The sequence below is a fragment of the Staurois parvus genome, unplaced genomic scaffold, assembly GCF_062004578.1.
Source record: "Staurois parvus isolate SC_StPar_1 unplaced genomic scaffold, SC_StPar_1.0 ptg000061l, whole genome shotgun sequence".
NCBI lineage: Eukaryota > Metazoa > Chordata > Amphibia > Anura > Ranidae > Staurois > Staurois parvus.
This window is the reverse complement of record NW_028317857.1, coordinates 1,636,605-1,662,169: the sequence shown is the minus strand read 5'-3', so window position 1 is coordinate 1,662,169 and position 25,565 is coordinate 1,636,605. Positions and strand designations below refer to the sequence as shown.

Here is a 25,565-nt window from a genome sequence, read left to right as displayed (position 1 = left end):
ATCCGTAAAGAAATGGTTAATTCGGGCTTTCTTAAGTTTGATGACTGCCCTGAGAATTACTGGGCATGGAAGTCTTCTTTTCTGTATGCAGTCAAAGACTTAGGCTTATCAGCAGCCGAGATGCTGGACCTGATGATAAAATGGCTTGGGACGGAGTCAGCAGAACATGCAAGAAGGATGCGCAGGGTACATACTGTATATTTAACCCTCCAGCAGGACTTGATATGGCCTGGCAAAGGCTAGAGGAAAGATATGGATCACCAGAGGCAATTGAAGGTGCTCTAATGAAAAGACTTGAGTCTTTTCCCAAGCTAAATAGCAAAGACAACTTGAAACTGCAAGAGCTGGGTGATATTCTTTGGGAAGTCCAGTGTGCCAAAGAAGAAGGCTATTTAAGAGGACTTGCACATTTAGATACCGCCAGCGGTACTAAGCCAATAGTGGAGAAACTACCTCACAACCTGCAAGAAAAATGGGTGCGTGTTGGAGCCAAATACAAAGAAGAATATGATGTCCCCTTTCTTTGTGTTTTCTAGATTTGTACAGCAGCAAGCAAGGATCCGGTGTGATCCCAGCTTTTCCTTCATCACCAGCAGTCAACTGCCAAAGGCAGAAAAGCCACTTCGATCCTACAATAGGACTTCAGTGATCGCCCACAAGACAGCGGTTCCCTCTGAGGACCCAGGCTGTCCAAGCAGCTACAAGGTAAACACCTTTGAAGGTCCTGACAGACTTTGCCCACTTCATAAAAAGCCCCATCCTCTAAACAAGTGCAAAGGGTTCAAAAGTAAACCCATCAAGGAAAGGATAGCCTTTCTTAGACAAAACGGCATCTGCTTCAAGTGTTGTGGATCCACTAAGCATCTAGCAAAAGACTGCAAAATACAAGCGGATTGCTCAGAATGTGGCAGTAACAGACACATCACAGCTTTACACCCTGATACATTGCATCAACCACTAGAGGTCGCTGAAGAGCAGAAAGATGAGGGCAGGGAGCAAAAGGATAATTCAGCTACCCCAGTAATGTCCAAATGCACTGAAATCTGTGGCGACAGTACAAGTCCACGCTCATGTGCCAAGATCTGCCTAGCAACAGTGTACCCCACAGGAAAAAAGGAGAAGGCAGTTAAGATGTATGTAGTTCTGGATGAACAGAGTAACAGATCACTGGCAAGGTCAGACTTTTTCGATGCCTTCAACATTACATCAAGTGCTATCCCATACACCCTAAAGACATGTGCAGGAATGATAGAAACTTCAGGAAGAAGAGCTACTGACTTTACTATTGAGTCTCTTGACAAGAGAGTCCATCTCTCACTTCCCATTTTGATAGAGTGTGATATGATACCGGATGATAAAACAGAAATCCCTTCACCAGAAGTAGCCCGTCATCATCCTCATCTCAATTCAATATCTCACCTTATTCCAGCTATCCAGACAGATGCCTCTATTCTTCTACTTCTTGGGAGAGACATTCTACAAGTACATAAGGTACGCCAACAAATTAATGGGCCCTTTAATGCCCCCTATGCCCAAAGACTTGACCTAGGGTGGGTCATAGTAGGAGAAGTTTGTCTAGGAGCAGTACATCGGCCTGACAGTGTCAATACGTCAAAGACATCTGTGCTACTGAATGGACGCACATCCCTTCTAAGTCCATGCCAAAACAGCTTTGTTGTGAAAGAAACCCTTAACATCCCAAAACCATACTGTGACTTTCCTTCTAGTTACAATAGAGACATTAGTAGTGGCATGGAGTCTGACACTTTAGGGAACTCAGTATTCCAGAGAACAAAAGATGATGACAAACAAGCAATGTCTATAGATGATCGAGCTTTTCTCCATATCATGGATAAAGAGACTTTCCAAGATGAAAACAATTGGGTAGCTCCCTTACCCTTTCGCACACCAAGGTGTTACTTACCCAGTAACAGAGAGCAGGCCTTGAAGCGCCTGAACACACTATGTAAAACCTTGCAAAGAAAGCCTGAAGTGAAAAAAGACTTTACAGAATTCATCAAAAGGATGCTTGATAATAATCATGCTGAAGTAGCACCGTCACTGGATGAAGGTAAAGAACACTGGTATCTGCCGATGTTTGGCATTTACCATCCACACAAGCCAGACCAAATAAGAGTTGTGTTCGATTCCAGTGCTCAACATGGAGGTGTTTCATTGAATGATGTACTACTGAGTGGCCCAGATCTAAATAACACACTTTTGGGAGTCCTCTTACACTTCAGGAAAGAGCCTATTGCTTTCACAGGTGATGTGCAACAGATGTTTTATTGTTTCCTAGTGAGAGAGGACCATCGTGACTACCTGCGTTTCCTGTGGTACAAGGATAATGACATAGCTAAAGAGGTGACAGAGTACAGAATGAGAGTACATGTTTTTGGTAACAGCCCGTCTCCTGCTGTTGCCATATACTGCATGCGCAAAGCTGCCCAGAAAGGTGCAGAATGTTATGGTCAAGATGCCAAACACTTTGTGATGAGACATTTCTATGTAGACGATGGACTTGCTTCAGCTAACACACCTGAAGGAGCAGTCGACATTCTCAACAAAGCAAAACAGATGCTGGCGGAGTCTAATCTGCGACTACATAAGATTGCCTCTAACAGCAAACAAGTCATGGAAGCTTTCACCGCAGAAGATAGAGCTAAAGATCTGAAAGACCTGTGCCTGGGAACAGACACCCTTCCTTTACAGAAGAGTTTAGGCCTAAGCTGGGATCTAGATAAAGACTGCTTTGTGTTTCAGGTTTCTTTAGCAGAAAAGCCATTCACAAGAAGAGGGATCCTATCCACTGTGAACAGTCTTTATGATCCTCTCGGGTTTGTAGCACCAGTCACCATAAAAGGTAAGGCCTTAGTTCGTGAACTGTCAAGTGGAGAAAGTGAGTGGGATGCCTTACTTCCACAAGAGAGACTCCATGAGTGGGTACAATGGACAGAGTCTTTACAAGCTTTACAATGTCTTCAAATATCCAGATGTTATGTTCCTGTTTCATTGTCACAGGCCTGCAAGAGAGAACTATACATCTTTTCAGATGCCTCCGTTATAGCAATAGGTGCAGTCGCTTACTTGAAGGTAAGTGATGCAGGAAATGTCTGTCATGTTGGATTCGTAATGGGAAAATCCAAACTGAGCCCTAGGCCGGCACATACAATTCCACGCCTAGAGTTATGTGCAGCTGTACTAGCGGTTGAACTGTATGAGCTAGTGAGAGACGAGATAGACCTGAGCCTAGATGCTGTGAAATTCTTTAGACAGTAAAACAGTTTTAGGCTATATCTGCAACACTACAAAGAGATTCTTCTTGTATGTCTCCAATCGGGTGGATAGGATCAGACAAACAACCTGTCCAGAGCAGTGGTTCTACGTACCCTCAGAACAAAATCCTGCAGATTATGCTACCAGGCCTACACAGATAGCTTGCCTTCAGAACTCTATATGGTTCTCCGGTCCACCTTTTCTGTATCAGACAGCTGTAGATAGTCCTGATGACAACAATGTTTATCCTTTAGTGGATCCTGAAGCTGATCCTGAAATTAGGTCAGAAGTAGTAAACTTCAGTACTAAAGCCTTTGACACCAGACTACGGACGCATTGTTTCGAAAGATTTTCCAACTGGAAGAGACTAAGCAGGGTTATAGCAAAATTAATTCATGTTGCCAAAAGCTTCCAAAAGAAAACGAATGATGATCAACCCGGAAGCTGGGGAGTTTTCCATGAAAGAGTCAGTTTAGAAGAACTTTCACAGGCCAAAACAGTTATAATTTCTTCTGTACAACACGCATGTTTCAGACAAGAATATGACTGTATTGAACAACAAAGGACACTTCCAAAACAGAGCCGTCTTACAAAACTGAGTCCCTTTGTAGATCAAGATGGACTGTTGAGAGTGAGTGGCCGTTTATCCTTCGCCACGCTGTCAGATGAGGAGAAGCATCCTGTCATCATTCCTCATGATCACCACATTGCTACATTGATCGTAAGATATTATCACAACCAGATAGTTCACCAAGGGCGCCACATAACAGAAGGTGCAATCAGAGCTGCAGGTTTCTGGATTCTTGGTGGAAAACGTTTAGTGTCTGCAATTATTCACAAATGTGTCGTGTGCCGTAAGCTCAGAGGGAGATTAGAAAGCCAAAAGATGGCAGAGTTGCCAAAAGATAGAGTCAATCCTGAACCTCCCTTCACTAGTGTGGGTGTTGATGTGTTTGGCCCCTGGGCAGTTGTAACACGACGAACTAGAGGAGGCAGTGCTGACAACAAACGCTGGGCTGTTCTTTTCACATGTCTTTCTACAAGAGCAGTGCATATAGAATTGGTTGAGTCCATGTCGGCATCCAGTTTCATTAACGCTCTAAGAAGATTCTTTTCTATTCGTGGTCCAGCTAAGTTGATTCGCTCTGATAGAGGTACTAACTTTGTAGGAGCATGCAAAGAGCTGCATATATGCTCAAATGATGCAGAACTTCTAGACTATCTTGAAGACAAAGGATGCACATGGATCTTTAACACTCCACACTCATCTCACATGGGAGGTGCTTGGGAGAGATTAATAGGTGTAGCTAGGCGCATTTTAGATGCAATGTTACTCCAAGCTAAACCTACTCGTTTGACTCATGAGACTTTGAGTACTTTCATGGCAGAAGTTATGGCTATCATTAATGCAAGACCTTTGGTACCACTATCTACAGATCCTGATAATCCTACAGTTCTTACGCCTGCCATGCTCTTGACCCAAAAGGTAGACTCTTTATCGGCCCCTTATGGGGACTTTAGTACAACAGAACTTCATGTAAAGCAATGAAAACAAGTCCAATGCCTGGCTGATACGTTTTGGAAGAGATGGAGGAGAGAATACCTGTGTACCTTACAAAGTCGCAAGAAATGGACTGAGACCAGTCCCAACGTCAAAGATGGAAATGTTGTTTTATTGAAAGATAGTCAAGAAAGCAGAAACAACTGGCCTGTGGGAATTGTCACAAATACATTGCCAAGTAAAGATGGTAATGTCAGAAAGGTTGAAGTCAAAGTGACAAAACAAGGGACTGCTAAAGTGTATACTAGACCAGTTTCAGATGTCATTGTTCTCCTTTGAATAGCATTTCTGTTGTGTAGTTGGCACAATACATAGCAGAGAGCTCCTCACTGATAGCGTTCAGGCGAGACATTCGCCATTGAGTTAAATTCCATCCTGTGGATTACAATTGGGGTTGGAGATAGTTTGGCCTTGGGCGGCTACTCCAATCCGAAGATGGGTTTATGGACTAAACTATTTCTTCATGTGGGCCATAAGCTTGAAGTACCATAGCCAAAAGACCCTGATATGTTGTGGACTCATGTTTTAGTTTATGTTACCAATCTAGGCCGAAATGTATTTTCTTATGTGTTTTCCCTGTACAGTAGATATGCATGGGCAGTGATATAATATATTATATCAGGCAGGGAGTGTGTTGCCTTCACAGGCTAATTGAATTGAAGTTACTTATATGGGACATGTAGTGAACCACTGCCATCTAGTGGCAAACATGAATGGCAGGTCTCCTCTGCATATGTAAGCTCTCAGACAGGAAGTGACTCTTGGTTTAGGAAGCTCGTTAGCCATTTTAGACTTCTATTCACTGGGGATGCAGTGTGCTTGCTTTTCTCCCAAGGGGCCTGAGACATCATCACCTGTAAGTCCCTTTCTTCTGTGTCATCTGTCATTTATGTTACACTAGTTATTCTATGTATACTGATATGCTGTTATTGTATTGTGTTTCAGTTTCACCTATAAAATAAAGTTGGATTCTTTGGTAGACAACACAAGCAGTGGGCTTCTGTTTGCTGGAGATTCTGACAAGGGTTTAGCTGTCCGTTTAAAGCCACACATAGTCAGTGTTTTGAGAGCGGAACACATTCCCTAGATGGCGTTCAATCACTTTCATTCTTCCAGCTTTCAGACGGGCTCCTTCCAGGCAATGGACAGAGAACTTGAAATGTCCGATCACATACGGTGATTACAGCCGAAGATGACTTTCCATCTGCGCAGGAGCTGCATAAGGCCTGCTGACAGAGAGCTGTTCTTATATCACAAAATACATGTTTAAAGTTTACAGGCCTGCCAACAGAGAGGTCAGTCAGAAGGAAGTGCTTGGCGGCACATAAGAGCCACACACTATATGTACCTGATCATGTCAAGCTTCAGTTTGACACGTAACACATGTACTTTTTGAAAAACAGGCATAGGAATTTTGGAGTGTTAAGATAATTGTACAAAGCATTAAAGCACTGTACATAAAGTCTTTAGTTCTGTGCCTTGGGACTTTTGTGTTTTTTTTTTTAATTTCTATTCAAACATTGTAAATTGTTTCATACATTTCATTAAACTAATTAATATTTCAGCATTATTTATATCAGCATAGTCATACCTAGTCTACCACATTAGCAGCATACAAATTGAATATGCTGTACATTTGTAAAACAGTATTACTAGGCCATTGTCTGCTGACATGTTGGAAAATTTTCTGATGATCAGTGTATTCTGACAGTGGCAGGAGCCGCTGTCAGAATACAATGTCTCCTTGCTTGCAGTCCTCTGGATGAAAGAAAAAAAAAAATAACCATGTATGGCCAGCCTTACGATCTCTCAACCATCTGTTCTCTTCTGCCAATGAAACTGAACCACTGAACCTTTAGACTAAAGCCACCCCACTTTTCCCCCACCTCCCCAAAAACAAGCTAAAAAGTCTCTCTAAGGCGCAACATGCTCCGGATTCCTCAAGGTTTCCAAGAGTGGCCTATGATGTGGCATATACACATTTTAGATTCTTTCTTCTCTGCGAGATATACTGTATGCAACATGCAAAACAAAACACTATATAGTTACAGTACATAAAAATGAAAGTGTTCCATAAAATGTGATACACATTATCAGCTTGCTGCTTTGTATATGGCCAAGTGCAAGCAGCCCTAAAATCACAATTCTTATACAGCATGAGCATTTAATGAAGTATCAGTAATCATACACACAGATCACTCATGCTAACCAGAAAACGGAGGAAAAAGCCAAAGCCAGAAGACTGCAGAGCGAAGAATCTTGAAATGGGGAGAATAAGGATTAAATATTTAGTAAGTGAGGTCATTTCAGTTTCTGTAATATTGGTGCTGCAGTGAAAATCTACACCAAGATTCTGAAGCGTTTTTTTTTTTTTTAATTCATGTTCTTATATCACAAAATACATGTTTAAAGTTTACATCAGGTATTAGAAACTTGAGATGTCTTCTATTAAGTACAAATATTGATGCTTTAATAACTGCTTCCAAAATGCAGACTATTTTTTCCTGTATATAAACTGTACACAAAAACAAGGCACTATACACTGTTATAAGAACTCTTTCAGTTCAACATGTAAGCACAAAAAACAAACCGTGAAGTAGCTCTAGCAGTGCTTTTTGCTCGGGAGAACCTCTGCAGGTCACCGGATGCTCTGGAACAAAGTAATATGTAATATTTGCACACATCGAGACATAATCCTTGTTCAGAGGATTGCCATCTCTGCCTTTGTACTCATGTACCACTAGGGGAGCACAGCGGAGAGCAGAATATGCAAACATGGTTTGAAGATGCTATGCTGACCATGGGACATGATGCAAAAGAAAAAAAAAAAGAAAAAAATCACACGCATATGCATAACTTTCAGGTGTCAGCTGTTCGCACATGATTGGCATTAATGCTTAACAGTTTGTGTAATAATCCACAAATCTTACATAGTGGTAATATTGCATAGTTAAATACAGTGTTTACATAAATACAATCTATTGGACTGGACAAAGACATTTACAAAATATCGGAAAACGATATGTTTGCATCGAGGGAATATCTGCATTCCGCATAAGTGCACGGTAGAGGTTCGTGAAATCCCTCTGAGAAAATCGCTAAGAGTTTTGAAAGGTTCTTAATACATTTATAACAGACACAGGTCAACAGGCAGCGTGACGAGAAGACTTCACACGTGAGGTGGGTAAAGCCCTTTGTTTAAAGTCCGAGCCACACAGGCTATAGGCAGATATACAGTACACGAAACACGTAGAGATGTCATGACACAACAGGTGCAAAATGCAGCAGTGTTTCTTTAGTGGTGAGGCAGCTGGAAGGTCAGCGAGATTGCACACGGTCCAGCAGGCCAGAAGGGTCAGACTCCAGAGGGGAAGTTCCATTCAGAAAAGTCCTTTGGCTTTTTTGATGTTGACTTGTTTCCATGATGGCAAAATGCTGTACTCCTCTCTGGTCATCTCTAATGCAATCTGCAAATGCAAAAAAAATAAAAAATTGGATTTGTGGCAACTGAGTTAAATCTGGTGGTTGACATTACTGACCTTCTCACCTGGCTGTGATCCTTTTGCGTCAATACTTCGATTCAGTGACCCAGAACACCATAGTTAAACCCTTGTTCCGGGCCACTGATGAAGAGTATCGATGTAAAAGCATGCAGCCAGAAAGCTAGCATTTCATGTTTTTCCCATGTTTACTGGTAACTGGCATTTTCAGTAGGAGAGGCCAGCAACTGCAGCCTTTCTTTTAGTACAGTTTTCTAACTGTACTAAAAGAAAGACTGCAGTTGCTTGCCTCTCCTACTGAAAATGCCAGTTACCTGGCTGTCATGCTGACCCAATGGCTTTAAAGTGGTATTAAACATAAAAAGCAAACATTATATTGCAGCTTACCAATTCCTAGAAGTGATGGCTACATTAATTTTCTTTGTTTGGCTTTCTTTCTGCTATTTTCCTCTGGTGATCCAGCCAGTAAGTGTTTTTCAAAAGCACAAGCATGCTACATGGCATGCTTGCATGGATAAGACAAACCATTTACCACTGGCAGGGGTGCTTAAAGGATCCGCTTTTATTTATTCATGTAAAAACTTAATCCCAGATGGAAAAAAAAACGGTTTGCTGTAAACTGATTATAAAGTGTGAGATGGAGTTGGGCTTCAATTTGTTTAGTGTATTTAAATCGTCTAATACATTTAACACTACCCTCCCTCCAGACTAACAATGCTGCTGTTCGTTGTGCCTCCTGAGATCATTCTTCCAGAATGGTGTCTCACTAATACTGGAGGTATGTTAATGGCCAGATCACCAGGTGAAAATACAGGGGCCAAAGAAAAGGAAACTGATGCAGCCACCACATCTAATGATTGGTAAGATGCGATATATTACATTTTTGGTTTGGGGGTAAAATACCGCTTTAATGAGGTACTTCATCCGGATGTGTGAAAATGAAAGGTCAGCAGCTACAAAATACTGTAGCTGCTGACTTTTACAAAACCGATACTAGTCCAAGACGTCTAGTGTTGTGTTCCCTGCAGCTAATTCTTCCCAGGGCTTCAGATCTTCAGCATCGCCATCTTGGATTTGGAAGAAAGCAGTCAACTCCTGAATTCCTGATGACTCAAAGCCACAGCTTGTGCAAGATGAAAGGCCACAAGAAGCCTGGTTCTGTAGCCTCCAGGTATGTGTGATGCTATCGTGATGTTAAAAGGTTTTTTTTCCTCAAAATAAAAGGTTGCCATGCTCGACTATACAGAGCATGACACCCCTCTACTCCAGTACAATACCATTTTAACTTATATTTTCAATACTTATTGAGCTGGATTGTTCTATAGGGGGGCATTTATTATTTCACATTATTTCTTACCTCAAAATCTTTATCAGACAGATACATTTCAAGATTTAAGGGGTCCACTCCTTCGGGCAGTGGTCGAGCCAGGAGTTCTGCCAGAGGGTAAATCTCTTTGCACAGTTTGGCTAACACATCCTCCACCAGGATTATCTGATTGGACACTTCAGCATCCTATCAAAGGGAAACACAATTTGATCAACCAAAATTCTTTTTTTATATTATATTCTAATAATATCAATACCTGTAATGACCGTAATCAACATAGGAAGTTCTTATTTACTTCACAGATCCTTATATATTTTTCTCCATCTACATATGCAGGCCAACTTGTCATGCACAAGGACAGTTGGAACAAGCTATTATACTGGCAGGAGGTGCTTACAATAATCTGCAATTGCTCATATAGTTTAAACCTTATTGCCAGAAGAAAACACATTGTTCCTGTAACTGCTTTAAAAGTATTATACGGAGTTGGACTTTAAATTTGTATGCCCCATCTATAGGGAGACAACACTACTGTGCAATTTCACTGAAGGACAAGCAGCGTTGTAACCCCACAATTACAAGCGGAAAAATACTAAATCTACTGGCAGGATCAAAATGTAATTTTTGCCCATAGCTCCACAACTAGTTCTGAGTATGGATACGGTTTTAAACAAGACCTAGTTGGATTACTTTACAGGAGTGAATACAATTTGCACAAGGTTGCTGAGTGGAGAACAACTGTATGCAATGTGCAAGTGTGATATGCATGTGAAATGGTTAGCTGTTAGTTTTTTGATGCATGATCACCTTCTCTGTAATCTGGGCAATGTCTTCTCGATGTTCCCAGGATGGAAACATGTTTGTAAACGTCAGTGGTTCCAGCCCGGCATGAATTAGGTAGGACTTTGGAGGCTTTTTACTATTTTTTCCTAGAAGCAAAACACAACAGTAAATGAGAACCAGAACAGAATTGATCAGAAAGTAGAGAATACAATAGTTTAAAAACCATGGTGTGTGCACATGTATTAACATGGATAACTCCAGGGCCTTCTACATCTTGCTGAATCCCTTCAGAAGACCAGCTGCTATGGGCAATGACCGTCTACGGAGTATGGGTTCATATACAGTTATGTCCATATTTAGACACAGCCACAATTTTCATACTTTTGGCTCTGTATGCCACCAGAATAAGTTAAAATGAAAAAATTCAAATTAATTTGATGTGCAAACTTTCAGCTTTAATTCAAGGGGTTGAACATAAACATCAAGTACAAATTTTAGGAACTACAATCATTTGTATACACAGTCCTTTCATTTTCAGATGCTCAAATGTAACTGGACAACTGAATATGATAAAACGTTCATTTTTAATATTTTGCTGAGAATCCTTTACTGGCAATGACTGCCTGAAGTCTGGAACCCATGGACAAGACTGGGTTTCCTCCTTTTTGATGCTTTGCCAGGCTCTAACTGCAGCTGTCTTTAGTTCTTTTTTTGTGCCTTCAGCAAGTGAAATGCATGCTCAATTGGGTTGAGATCAGGTGATTGACTCGGTCACTGTAGAATATTCCACTTCTTTTCCTTCAAAAGCTCCTGGGTTGCTTTTGCAGTGTGTTTTGGATCATTGTCCATCTGTACTGTGAAGCTCCGTCCAATCAACTTTGCTTCATTTGGCTGAATCTGGGCTGACAGTATATCTCTAAACACTGCAGAACTCATCCGGCAGCTTCTCTCTTATCAATAAACACCAATGACCCAGTGCCACTGAAAGCCATGCATGTCCATGCCATCACACTGCCTCCACCATGGTTTACAGATGAGATTGTGTGCTTTGGATCATGAGCTGTTCCAAGCCTTCTCCACAATTTTTTCTTCCCATCATACCATTACAGATTAATCGTTGTTTTTTTTTTTTTTTTTTAGATGTTTTTTTGGCAAAGTCTAATCTGGCTTTTCTATTCTTCAGGCTTATGAATGGTTTGCACCTTGTGGTGAACCCTCTGTATTTGCTCTTGTGAAGTCTTCTCTTGATTGTAGACTTTGACAATGATACGCCCACTTCCTGGAGAGTGTTCTTCACTTGTCTGGATGTTGTGACTGGGTTTTTCGTTACCATAGAGAGGATCCTGCGGTGATCCACCACTGTTGTCTTCCGTGATCTTCCATTCCTTTTTATGCTGCTGAGCTCACCAGTGCGTTGTTCTTTCCTCAGAATGTACCAAACTGTTGATTTGGTCACTCCTAATACTGCTTCTGTCTGATGGATTTGTTTCATTTTTGAAGCCTTACAATGGCCTGTTTCACTTGCACGGACAGCTCATTTGCATTTGGAATCTGTAGCTGCGAACCTACATCATGCATTCAAATACCACACTTAGAATCAACTCCAGACCTTTTACCTGCTTAACTGATGAAGAAATAAAGGCGGCGTAGCCCACACCTGGCCATGAAACAGCTTTTGATTCAATTGTCCAATTACTTTTTGTCCTTTGAAAAAGGGGGGGTGGCGACTCTTAAAAGCTGTAATGTGTGCACTTTCAGCCCATATCCATTATATAACTATAGCTTGAATAGGTTGTGGTAAAACTAAAATTGTGCCTGTGCCCAAATATATGGACCTAACTGTATAAAGCAGAGGCAGAATCTCAGCATCAGATCATCAAAAGATGTATGCAAATAAGTTTAGGAGACATTTCGGCTTCAACCAGAAAACAACCACCAAAGAACTCTGGATTTCACTCTTCAAATAAACAGCACTTTAAGAAGGGGTCGGAACAGACTGATCTAAAAAAACAGTACTTACAAACATGGAGCACTGTTTTTATCACAGCTGAATTGTTTGATGCAAGAATAATTAAAAGATTAAGATAAATGCAAACTGAAGTCCCTATTGGTGGCTCTTCGATGGATTTGTTTTATTTTTTGTGGATGAGCCATAAGGGACTGAAGAAATGGATGGTCACATTGGAAATATTATTGGAATGAGCTAAAAAAAATGGCTCTGGATAGGGACATGTTCAGCATACCTGTTTGATACCCTAAAGTGTGCAAAAGCAAAATTCTGACCTTTACAATACTGCAGTACAGTTTCCATTGCACTCTTCCTATCTGCGTCCCATCGTATTCGGGCAGACCCTGTGATGATATTTTCCTCAGGCCACCAGCCTTGCCAGAGGTAAACCTCGTGATGATTGTCAACAAGGAAAAGAGCTGCAAGATAAAGTAGAAATGATAGTACATGTAAAAGTTTATTGATACAGCAGGATTTTGGCAAAGTTGGTCACAAAATGTGATATTGTTGGTGACTTTGATCCAAGTATTAGAGCAGTGTAGATCTGTAAAGGGTGTAACAATCCAATACAAATTAATAATATCTATCAAATTGTATTTAGAAAATACCTACAAGTGGCAAACATATGAAGTGCTCTGCAACATTGGGGTGGGTTGCCTTTTTTGTATAGTTTGCTCGCTGGATTTGGCGGGGGACACATTGGATGCCTTCAGCTGCCATTGTGCTCCTGCTGGACTTCTATGTGTCCCTACTCTCAAATATAAAGTTAGCACCATACTTTACAGAGAAGCCTTGGAAAGACAGTGTGGCTTCCACATATATTTGCATATATGTGCTACTAAAACCTGTTTTTAATGTAAATTGTTAGACAGTGCCATTTTATTTTTGCAAGCTAGCTGCTAAGTGTGCTGGGAAATCTTCTGTTTGTATCTGTGGTGTCCTGAGGACTGCTGAATTGTTTATGTCCCTCCTACACACAGCTTTATAAAGTGGATGTGGTTTTCCATCCAGCCATACGGAGGGCTAAACTGGGCAGTTACTGCACTATTTGTAAAAGAAAACAGTGTACACCAGGTTAATGGAGGATAATCCGTACCCCAATCTAAATGGAACTGGATCTCTAGAAAGTTAAAAAAAAAAACAAAAAAACACACACTTAAAAACAGGATTCTCTGTTTTGAACCTGAAATCTAACTGAAGAAGTTAACTTAAAGTGGAACTTTAGGCTAAAGTTAAAAATGGGTGAACAGGCAGGAACTTTAATGCAGAAGAGACATGCTTTGTCTCTTCTGCATTAAAGTTACTTACCTACCTGTCCACCTGTGTACAGTCTGGGAGTCACGTCACCCCCGACTGGCCAATGTACACGGTGCAGGGATCGAGATGCAGAAACCAGCCGCCCTAAAAGGTCAGAAACCAGGGGGGAGTTTGGGGACGCCACAGCGCTGGAACCGAGGTAACTACAGTTCCACTTTAATGTACCAGATGACATGCAGGTAACATTGTCAGTATTTGTACCTTGAGTCCATATTTTGTACAAAAACAGAAAACATTACTAGTTGTAAAATAGATGATTTGTGACTTGCCAATTTTGTATATAAAATCTTTGAGTTTTTCAGCTGTCCTGTTCCTAGCTATGTAAAGTACAACCAAAATAGCAAATATTTCAAGTCATACTGGTACCTAATAGGACAGGTGGTGACAATCCTAAAAAGTTAAAGAACCCCTGATGTAAAATGCTATGCCAAGTTGCCGGTGTATGAACTGTTACTGCTATGGGAATCCTCGCTGTGTTTTGTGCCACATTTTCTCAATATTAACTGGAATATTAGAAAATGTATAAATTAAATAAAATAAACGGTGGTTTATTATATCTTGTCTGTATGTATTTCTTTGGAAAACAAATGCATAGAAAAAAATTACTACCCTACTGATGAACATGCACTATAGTTGATATATGAGATCTGTATAGACTCCTTGCCTGGCTGTGACGCTGTGTATAGGTCCTCTTGTAGGAACGGCATTGAGTTTACGACACTCGTCAGTCTGGATGGATACATATATTCAGACGCTGTGAACTCGCCAGAAGAACTACTGAGACTAAACAATCGTGGTGTAAAGTTAAACTTCCCAGGATCTGTCAAAAGAAAACAAATTGCTTGTGTATTACAAGAGATGTAAATAGAATTCCCCTGATTTTTGATTCATTTATTATACATCATATTATTACCCCATCAATTCGGGTAGTGGTATGTATTTTCTGATGAAAATAAGTGCACTTTGATATAAGAAGTTGTATTTCATAGCTGTGTTCTTAAAAAATAGTAATACACAGTATATATGGATTACAGTAACCAATTTTGTGTAAACCTACTTAAGATAAAGAGGTTATATATGCAGAATAGTCCCTGAGTGTTGCTGACAAAAAAAAACAAAACAAAAAAAAAAAAACCACCTCTGAATTGCTGCAACAGGACTAAGATTTACTTGTTTTTTCACTCATGTCTTCCATTTGGCATAGCTGCATTGAAAACATGGCATAAAAGAAAAGCTTAAAGTTTGGAAAATAAACACCTTCACATCCCCTCAACTTGATAACACAGAAGGAGTTCTGTAATTTACAGAAGAAAAGAGGAGAGAGCAGATAACGATGTTTGAGATTGCCTGAGGAAGTTAGGAGTACACTGGATTTCTGGCATGATAAAGGGCATTTTTCTCTACATGCAGAAAATGAAAAGAAAATGAATGCAGTCACCACATCTAAGGGATGGTTAGTTGCAATACTATCTTGTTGTTAGATACCCTGTATATTGTGAGACTACCCTGTCTCTTCATAACAATAAGGGATTGTTCCCATCTGAATAGCACAGGAATGCGCTCTGCGTTCCTGTGCGATTCCTGCACATTTCTGTTTGCAGCCTATTCATTTGAATGGGATGCAAATGGAAAAGGATTGCACAAAAGGTAGTTTGGGCCTATTCAAACCATGGTGCAGAGACCTTCGTTTTTCTGCATGCATTCTGCAAGGGCACAACAAAATCAATTGTTCTTTATGTGCCCTGTTCACAACATTAGTATCACATGCAAAGTTCTTTGTGCAGGAATCTGCAACATGTATAATACTCATTGAAGTGCGTATGAAAACGGATGTCTCTGCATGTATGGTGCGAAAGAAAACATGCTGCACTATCTTGAATGTTACTGCTGTACCATACGACCTGATAGCTATAAAACGCAATGCATTTGGGATATCATTAGGAATATAGGCACCTGCAGCAGATTGCAAAGGTAGTGCGGTTTGAATGTAGTGTACCACATGTTAGTGTGAACTGTACCACATGTTAGTGTGAACTGTACCACATGTTAGTGTGAACTGGCCCTTACTATTATGAAGAAACCGTGTCAGAGTGGTAAGGTTGTGAACTCACTTCCCCATCGGTGGTGTCGGCGGGAAGTATTGATAGTGTCAAAAACCTCTGGGATGGGCTTCTCAGAGAACACTGTTATACAGGAACAGGAATTTGACCACACACACACACGTTGTACTGGATGGACTGGTGTCTTTATTCAACCTTACCAACCATGTAAGAAACTAGTGGCTTTTATTCTCTGCCATCAGTATGAACAAACTGACCTAAGATTTGTGACAGATCACTAGAGCCTGTGCAGGCCATTTCATTGAATACTTGAGAAAAACAATCCAGACAAAAGCAGATTCATATGTAAGCAATATCTTAATTATATAAAATGTAGCCACATTAGGAGGACATTACATTATACAATGAAAGGTCATTTTTTTTTTAAACTTTTCATAAATACAACTAAACTGCAGTGTAATAACCAAAACTTGTACCAATGATGGCATAAAGCAAGAGATCAAAAATAAATGAAAGATGAAAAAGTGAACAACGGCATGTTACCTTGCAACATGCAGTCATATGCTTTGCGGTCTCTTCTTCCGAGAGCTTCCCAAAATCCTACTGGCTCAGATCCCTCATCACATTCATATATCGTCACTTTACTGCTGCTGTGCAGCCCGGCTTCTAATGGACATCTACAAGAAAAGAATAGTGATGTTTAAAGTAAACCCATAAGCCATTTTCCACTTTTTAAAATGAAAAAAAAAACAAAAAATAAAAAAAAACCAAAAAGGACTGCTAAGATGCTTTCACTGGATGGGGCTAGCCCAGTAGCTTTACAAAGTTATAATAAATCAAAGAGGGTTTCCTGGTGATGGCTGTTAACAGGAACTTTTACATTTAAAACTTAAATGGATGGTAGGTTTGCATTAAGTCATATTTTGCGGAGACAATTGAAGTGGCTGTTCATATTTCATAGATATACTATATAGAAACTTTCATCCAAAATCAAGGCTTGGTCTTTAAGCCCCAAAATGGGAAAGTGGTGTCAGCAGAGAAGCCAGAATATGAAGTAGAAGTTGGGAAGTGGACTCTTTATAAATGCGATATTTATTGCACACAGAATAGTGCTATTCTGTGAACAATAAATGTTGAGTATATAAAGAGTGCATTTCTCAGCTTCTACTTCACATATTCGGGTGCCTCTGCTGACACCACTTTCCCATTTTTTTGGGCTTAAAGACCTCTTACTGTGAATACACTTGAATCCTGAGATTGTAGAGGACTAGGATCGCCCAGATTACCCCAGCGCTACCTTTCTCTGCACAGGGACAGTCAGTCATTCTCTGCAGGCTGTCTGATCTCCCATTAAGGGAGCTTAGCAAACTCACAGATGTAAGTAGACCATTGCATTTTACCTTCTTTTCCTAGATTTCATCCAATTAACTTAAAATCACTACACCATTTTTCCCCCTCCTCTTTGGAGGCACCCCAGTTATTAATATCAAGGCTTATGACGAGCCTCATCGTTTCAGAGCATCTGCTTCAATACAGGTTGTCCTGGCAGGAGGGAAATTCACACTTTGTTCCTGGCTGACACATATCCTCCAGTTCAGAGATGCACATAAGGTGCCCCCAGGTTCAGTTAAGTAAATACAGGGCTAAAAATGCAAAAAAAAATGTAAATATAAAACTTTTGGAAGATAGTTTTAGATTTTAAATTTTGAGAGAGAAACAGAATTTTCCCTGACTCTAAGGAAAGCCCAGCATACTCTATAAATACTTTACAATAGGAACGTAATACATGATGCTTCCATAATAAGCAGAACATCGGCAAAACAAATCTGCATTTTTCTGCACTACAGCAATGTCTGTCCCTTTGTTTAAAATAAATTAAATTTGTAAAAAAAAAAAATCAGCACTGCCCCCTACTTCCTCCCTGAAGCCCATACACCATGGACACCAGTCTGCAGAGGAAAATAGATTGTGCAGGTAGTATAGTTGAGCCCTTAAACTGGCCATAGACAGATAGAATTTCCAACAAGCCTTAGGAAAATTTGTACAAAAATTCTCAGAACATTCAAATGTCAATAAAAATATTGTTTGCTTTTTAAATTTTGATTTTGGAATGAATGGACTCTACCAAGTAAAAACCACACACACTGTTAGAAACTCATTAGTTCGAGGAAAAATTTACCATCCTGCACCTTCAAATTTTCTGGTCATGGCAGTCAGAAATGAACGTTCATTTGACCCACTAATTATTAGAAAAAGGAACAAACCACCTTTTTTCCGAACAATTTTTGTTTGCAATTCTACCCATCAATGGCCAGCTTTAGGACTGGCTCCACTGCATACGTACAAAACGTTTTGTATAAATGTCTGAAGAATGGGTCAGTTCTTGCGGTCCTGATTATTTTTGTTAGGGCAAATGCACTGTGGGAGATTAAAGTTGCTAGGAAGAACTAGCACAGCTCTCCATAAAAATAAAAAGTCCAGTAGATGAGGTATAAATATATAGGCCTATTCAGCTGTCATAATCACTTTTTCATTGTACATCTATTCAACAGCTCCATAAAATCACTAATAATCCAGAAAGAAAGAACAGCACAAAGCACACACAGCAGCTCTTGTACTTACTCTTCCTTTATTTTGTTGGCTGCTGTCCTCCCCACTTCCCTTGTATGGGTTTGTGCTTTACAGCCATGCCAGAGATAGATGACGGCTTTATTTACATTGAGAAGTATCATTGATGTCCTGGACCTCAGGCTGCTGCAGTGACAGGCCACTTCAATGAGGTTGCCCTCCAGAGGAACCTCACCCCGCACACAATACAACCTCCAATCGCCTTTAGGAGAAAGGAAGAGACTTTATTACACAGAGGTGTGAGCAAGGGAAAAAAAACAACATTTTCAATGGTTTTGGGGCTCAAGCAGAAACTTTCAGTGTTTAAACATTAACATTGCAATGCAGCTTGTGAAACTCCAGGCAAGACAAAATGTACAGACTATGGCAGCACTGTAATAACACATTAAAGAGACGCTGTTACTTTGCTCATTAATAAACAGTCTCAGTGTGTTTAAGAAGTTCCCCTGATGCTCACCTGTACAGACCTACCCCAGCACTCCTCACTCCATTGCAGCCAACACTAAAATACAGTGTCAGATGTTGGAGGGAGGAGTGACATCACCCCATTGTCATGCAGCAGTGCTTGCTTGTAATTGGCCAATAGATCATAGCGTTGTCAGATGGAGAAAGTCACATGGTCCCCTGTATCCATAAGCTGTGGGTATGGTTGCTGGAGCAGTGGAAATAGCAATGAGAGAGTACTGGCAAGGTGAGCTATCAATGGGTCTGAGTTGTATTTTTTATGATGATGCAAGCAATGTAAATTCCTGAATTTAACCTGATATGGGCTTCCTGCAGGCCATTCTACAGCAGAGTTTTGACAGAGAGAGGAAGAAGCAGCACAAACTAGAAATCAGTTGTGCTGTAGTGCTCATGTGATCATAAGGAGCAGGTTGAGGAAGGAACATGACCCATCAGTGTTACTTAATGGCAGCAGGGAAAAATCAGGTCTCTTATTCTACCAGACAATGCTGTGCAATGTGGTAGAGCTGAACAAATTTCAGAACTGAATGAACAAATACAAAATTCCTGCTAAAATGGCCTCCATATAAATATTTCATCAGTGCATTTAATGATTTGCCTGGCACTCATCATTAAATTCCTGTGTAACCTTAAAGAGGGCTCCTCAGTGAGCTTGGGGGGGCCCTCCTAAGCCAGAGGATACACCAAACACTGTCCTTGAAATCTCAGAGCTAAAATAAGCAACAATCATCCATTATTAAACCAGTAAGAGACTTTTACCAGCCAGGAAAGCCAATGTTTGTGGACAGTAGGGGTGGAACCTAAAAGAATTCCAGATTTCCTGGCACTTTATGTTTGATTGGGCCAGTTTGGAACAAATTAATTATTTGCTTGTCAGAATGGACTGCTGCTGCTTAGTCTGTAATATATTGTAGTAGCCCCAGCCGCCCACCACTCCCACTCCCCTGCTACGATTGGACACTGAAGAACTCCGACATCCCCATCCTCACATCCCGACTGGAACCTCCCTCCTCTCTGACCCGACCAGCACTCTGCTCTCCCTAGCATGCCACCTGCACTCCTCCTCGTTCTCCTCTCCTCCGTTCCCAAACTTGCCTCCCCCAAAACGACTCTACATTGCACCCTCACTCCTTTCTTTGCCCCTCTACGGATCTCACCACCTCCTCCTGATACTCCACTCCCCCGCCGACCCACATGCCACCACCAACAGACCCACACGCTCCTGCTCATCCCGTTCCCATGCCATCTTCCTCACCCTCCTCCTCCTAACCGCTGGAGACATCTCCCCAAACCCTGGCCCCCCATCTCCCCACTCCCCCTCTCGGCACCCCCCTACTCCCGCCAGTTCCCGCAACCCCCTCAACCTCATATCTGTCCCCCTCCTCCCCGCATCCACCCCTCCCCTCTCTGTTGCACTCCTGAACGCCCGTTCGGTTTGCAACAAGCTCACCGCCATACACGACCTCTGTCTCCCACTCCCTCAACCTCCTAGCGGTCGCCGAAACTTGGATCCAAGCCACTGACTCCGCCTCCCCTGCAGCCCTCTCCTATGGAGGCCTCGTCTGGACCCACTCACCCAGACCGAGTGGCCGCAGAGGCGGTGGGGTTGGTATGCTCCAACCACCGCTGAGCACCTTCCAGGTCCTCCCTAACACCCCCCCCCCCCCTATCCTTCTCCTCCTTCGAGGCCCACTGCTTCCGGCTCTTCTCTCCCACCCCCCTAAGGATTGCGGTAATCTATCGGCCTCCTGGTTCCGCATCCCCCTTCCTAGACGACTTTCCCGCCTGGCTTCCTTTCTTCCTCTGCTCCGAGCTACTAACCATCATCCTTGGCGACTTCAATATCCCAATCAACGCCAACAGCCCGGCTACTTCCCACCTCCTCCTTCGCGCTCACACAGCACACTCAGTCCTTCACCCACTCCAATGGAAACACCCTGGACCTCATTTTCCCCCACCTCTGCACCCCCCACAACTTCACTAACACCCCCTTCCCCCTCTCTGACCACCACCTCCTCACATTCTCCATCTCCCCCTCCCTTAACTCCCCCCCCCCCCCCCCCGAAGTGTCTAACCATCACCCGCAACCTCCGCAATCTGAACCCGACCCATCTCCACCCGGCAGCTGACCATCTGTATGACAGTATCCTGCCTCTGTCATGTCCTGACCTGGCTACTACTGCATACAACGACTCACTGTCAGCTGCCCTCGACTCCCTGGCACCCCTAACCACACGTAGTACTAGACCCCGACCGCTTCAACCCTGGCAAAACGGCCACACGAAATGTCTCAAACGACGCAGTCGCACACTGGAGCGCTTATGGCGCAAAACCAGATCCCCTCGCGTGTTCTCCCTCTATAAAGCCGCCTACCTCGCCTACACCACCTCCCTCCACGCCGCCAAGCAAGCCTATTTCATAACCCTTATCAACACTCTCTCCACCTGTCCTCGCCGGCTCTTCTCTACTTTCAAATCCCTGCTCTCCCTCCCCCCCACCTAGACCCTGCACCTCACTCACCGCCCACGAGATTGCCAATCACTTCCAAAACAAGATTGACGCAATCCGTAAGGACATGGTCAACTCACAATCCACCTCTCCACCCAGCCTCCCGCCCTCCTTCAACCCCTCAACTCTCCCCTCCCCCGACCTCATAGCCACACTACCCCCCCACTATACCTAATGCCCCGCGCACCATCACCTCCCCAACACTCCGCTCCTTCAGCTCAACTACCCCTGAGGAGGTCTCTAAGGTCTTCACTGAAGCCCGCCTCACCACCTGCCCCCTGGACCCTATCCCCTCACAGCTCTTCCAGTCACCCCCCCTCCCCCTCCATCATTAGCTCCCTCACCCACATCTTCAATCTCTCCCTCTCCACCGACACCTTCCCTTCCCCTCTAAAGCACGCACACATCACCCCCATACTCAAAAAAACTCTCCCTTGACCCCACCTTAACCTTAGACCCATCTCCCTGCCGCCTTTCACTTCCAAGCTCCTTGAGCGCCTGGCCTACAATCGCCTAAGCGCCCACCTCACTGATAACAACCTCCTTGACCACCTACAGTCTGGCTTCCGTCCCCTACACTCTACCGAAACTGCCCTACTTAAAATCACCAACGACCTGCTAACCGCCAAAGCCAATGGCCACTATTTTATCCTCCTGCTCTTCGACCTCTCCGCAGCCTTCGACACTGTTGACCACCCCCTCCTCCTTGCCAAATTGCACTCCCTTGGCATCAGGGACGCTGCTCTCTCCTGGTTCTCCTTCTACCTTTCCCAACGCTCCTTCAGCGTCAACACTGCCACCTCCCCCTCCTTTCCCCTCTGTCGGGGTCCCCTCCTCTTCTCCATCTATACCTCCTCCCTTGGCAAACTTATTCACTCCCACGGCTTCAATTACCACCTCTATGCCGACGACACCCAAATTTACCTCTCCACCCCCTACCTCACCCCCTCACTCTCCGCCCGCATCGCCCACCTCCTAAACGACATATCAGACTGGATGTCGCTCCATTTCCTCAAACTTAACCTATCCAAAACCGAGCACCTGGTCTTCCCCCCCCACCCCGCGCCCCCCCATCCTCTCCATCACTACTAACAACGCCACCATCTCTCCCACCCCACACGCCAAAGTCCTGGGTGTCACCCTGGACTCCCACCTCTCCTTCCTACCCCACATCCAACTGCTATCTAAATCTTGCAGGCTCCACCTCCGCAACATCTCCAAGATACGCACATTCCTCACCCCAGACACCAAACAACTCGTACACTCCCTCATCATCTCACGCCTGGACTATTGCAATTCCCTTCTCACTGGCCCACCCAAACGAACGCTATCCCCGCTCCAGTCGATCCTGAACTCAGCGGCTAGACTCATCCACCTCACCAACCGCTCCACATCCGCCTCCCCCCTCTGCCAATCCCTTCACTGGCTCCCGGTTGCCCAACGCATCAAATTCAAACTGCTTACTCTCATCTACAAAGCCATTCACAACCCGCCCCAAACTACATAACCGACCTGATACCCAAATACTATCCTACCCGTGCCCTCAGCTCCTCACAGGACCTCCTACTCTCTAGCTCCCTGGTCTCCTCCTCCCACGCCCGATTGCAGGACTTCCCCCATCCTCTGGAACTCCCTACCCCAATCCATCAGACTGTCACCTACCCTCCTCACCTTCAGGCGCACCCTGAAAACCCTCCTCTTCAGGTAAGCCTACCCCAACCTCACCTAACAACTAACCTCCTCCAATCCTCCCACCACTCCATCCCCCACAGCCATTTCCTCCTGTACCACTTTCCCCTCCCTCCTAGATTGTAAGCTCGAAAGAGCAGGCCCCTCGAACCCCTCGTGTATTGTATTGTTACTGTCTTGTCTCATGTTCTGTCCCCCTTGCTACTGTACAGCGCTGAGCAAACCCTTTGGCGCTATATAAATACTGTATAATAATAATAATAGTAGCTTGTACTACGTACAAGTAAGCCGACTGTGTTCCGGCAGCAGTAACACAGACCTATTTTCCTTCTATTGCCATATATAGAGTGAGTTGGCTGCAGTCCATATCTGCCATTTAGGAGAAGCCTTGTATTTTTCAATGAATACAGGGCTTCCGTTGAATAGCCAAGATGAAGATTTTGATGTTATCTGGCTGCCTCTCCACCTCAGATAATCATAAGGAGCTTTGTATTCACTGAAAAAATACAAGGCTTCCCCCTAAATGGCGGAGATGCACTATGGCGGTCTCTCTATAGTCAGGAGTAGAAGGGAAGTCTCTAGTACTGCTGCCAGAACATAGTCCCACTTACCATATGTAGCACAAGCTACTACAGTATATTACAGCCCAAGCAGCACCCAGTCTATTCTAGCATGAAAATCATTTTATTTTTAGCTTGGGCCAGCTTGAACCAACGTGCCAGGAAACCTGGAATTCTTAAGTCCAAACCTCTTTACTATATGAGCTCTAAATGAAACCCCACACATCCAGATAAGATTTAGAATGCAATCAAGGAACTTTCAGGTACACTGGAAATTGCAGCATAAAAGGACAGATTTGGACTTACTTTGTGCATTCTCCTCTTCTTCTTCTCTCCTCCCAGCATGTACAATCATTCCTCCCTGGAAACACTGCAAGAAACATGGCGGCTCCTTCCCCTGAAGCACTTGGACCTGCGTAAAATTAGGAGAATGTCAGACGCAAAGCCAATGAAATCAAAGGATATGGCCAGGGACTTTGCCTTCAGAACGGTTTATTCTCCACCCCAGCAGACTATGCACTATATAGGTTTAAAAGGATAGTTGTCAACTTTAAAATATATTAAACTGCCTAGAAGGCTGGAATGGAGTCACCTCTGCACACATACCCTCAGACTGAGTTCTGCAGCTGTTCAGAATGGCAAAGTGCTAACAGGCAAATTCTAACACTCCTGGAATATAACTAGTTTAGTCCTGAGCCAGCCTGACAGGTCCCCTTTATAGAGAGATCTGGGGTCTATTAGACCCCAGATCTCTCCTCTTGCCTCCAGTGTAGCTGATCAGACACATATCGGTCTGATAGGGTGCACTGACAGCTGCTAACGGCTAGGTAAACAAAGACCTGAAACCAGAAGTGACAAAATTCTCGTCGCTTACGGTTTCTGAGGTCGCAGAAAGGGAAGAGCAATGCCAGCTCCTCTCTTTCTGTACTACCGTTGCCACCAGTCGTAGTAGTCCCAGGCTCCCCAATTGGACAGGCGAGCACAAGAAAGGCGGCAGCAGCAGCTGGAACTGAAAATGGCTAAACTCGAATCACTTCTACTTTTTAAGTCCACCACAGCTGTAAAATTTTGATACCGAGATGATGCCTGCACCCGCATAACCATTTAGTCCAAGGACGCCACATGACATCCACCTGGGTGAATTGGTTCATATTTGTGGACTGCTGACCAATGGTTACATCTTATAAAAAGATGATAAAAGTTGTACCTAATGCAATTTCAGCAGTAACAGTAAGCTGGAATTACCACAGTGTGGGAGTTGAATGTTTTGTTAAGAAAGCAGCACAAGCAGCTGTACAGAATCCAATCACATTTCAGTCCACTGTATTAAAATGAGAAAGATGGTGAAACCTGACTGCCATGGACTACTCTCCAAGAAGTCATTACACCATCTTACACAATAAGCCTATTACACACACTGGGGGGAATTCAATAAAGCTCCTGCACCACTTTTCTGGCGATAATCCCTTTAGTCAATGTATTTTACCAAATTCATGAAGCACTTGCAACATTTTTGGCTCTGAAAGTGACTCATGAACCAAATTCAGGTAGTTCTAAAATGCACTATTTTTACACGGTTTACATATTGCACGCACCAAAATTCAAAATAAAATACGGACAGTTCACATCGCACGAAAGTTGAGCTAATTAAGACCAACTCGCTTTTGGCATACAAAGAGAAACAGAAGCAGACAGATTTTGCAAAATGTGTTCAATAGTGGCTCAGCATGCACCAAATTCAAGTACAAGTTCTAGACAGGTAGATGAATTTGGCGTGTGCTCCACCACTTTTAGAAAGAATGAGAGACTTTCGCAAAATCTGTCTGCACCAGTCTGAATTCCAGGAAATCAGCTCAACCACTAGAAAGCACATAGAGAAGAGG

The 25,565-nt window shown here is 43.0% G+C and overlaps 1 protein-coding gene and 1 long non-coding RNA gene across 18 annotated transcripts in view; one reads left to right on the top strand and one right to left on the bottom strand.

The window, feature by feature from the left end:
* Positions 1–5,629: 5,629 nt before the first annotated feature.
* Positions 5,630–6,322, top strand: LOC149469724 (uncharacterized). Its single transcript, XR_016311515.1, has 2 exons — positions 5,630–5,693; positions 5,783–6,322. It is a non-coding gene; the product is annotated as an uncharacterized LOC149469724 (long non-coding RNA).
* Positions 6,323–7,188: 866 nt separating this feature from the next.
* The window catches only part of SVIL (supervillin), a 345,773-nt gene continuing 327,396 nt past the window's right edge, over positions 7,189–25,565 (bottom strand). For all 17 annotated transcript variants that reach the window (XM_089668670.1, XM_089668672.1, XM_089668669.1 and 14 more), the window contains 8 exons: positions 23,989–24,094; positions 18,455–18,662; positions 16,376–16,509; positions 14,437–14,592; positions 12,731–12,874; positions 10,472–10,593; positions 9,695–9,850; positions 7,189–8,304 (listed from right to left, as the gene is read on the bottom strand). In XM_089668670.1, the coding sequence (XP_089524796.1) occupies positions 8,218–8,304; positions 9,695–9,850; positions 10,472–10,593; positions 12,731–12,874; positions 14,437–14,592; positions 16,376–16,509; positions 18,455–18,662; positions 23,989–24,094 (1,113 nt within the window). In that variant the 3' untranslated portion in view covers positions 7,189–8,217. The remainder of the gene's footprint in view (positions 8,305–9,694; positions 9,851–10,471; positions 10,594–12,730; positions 12,875–14,436; positions 14,593–16,375; positions 16,510–18,454; positions 18,663–23,988; positions 24,095–25,565) is intronic.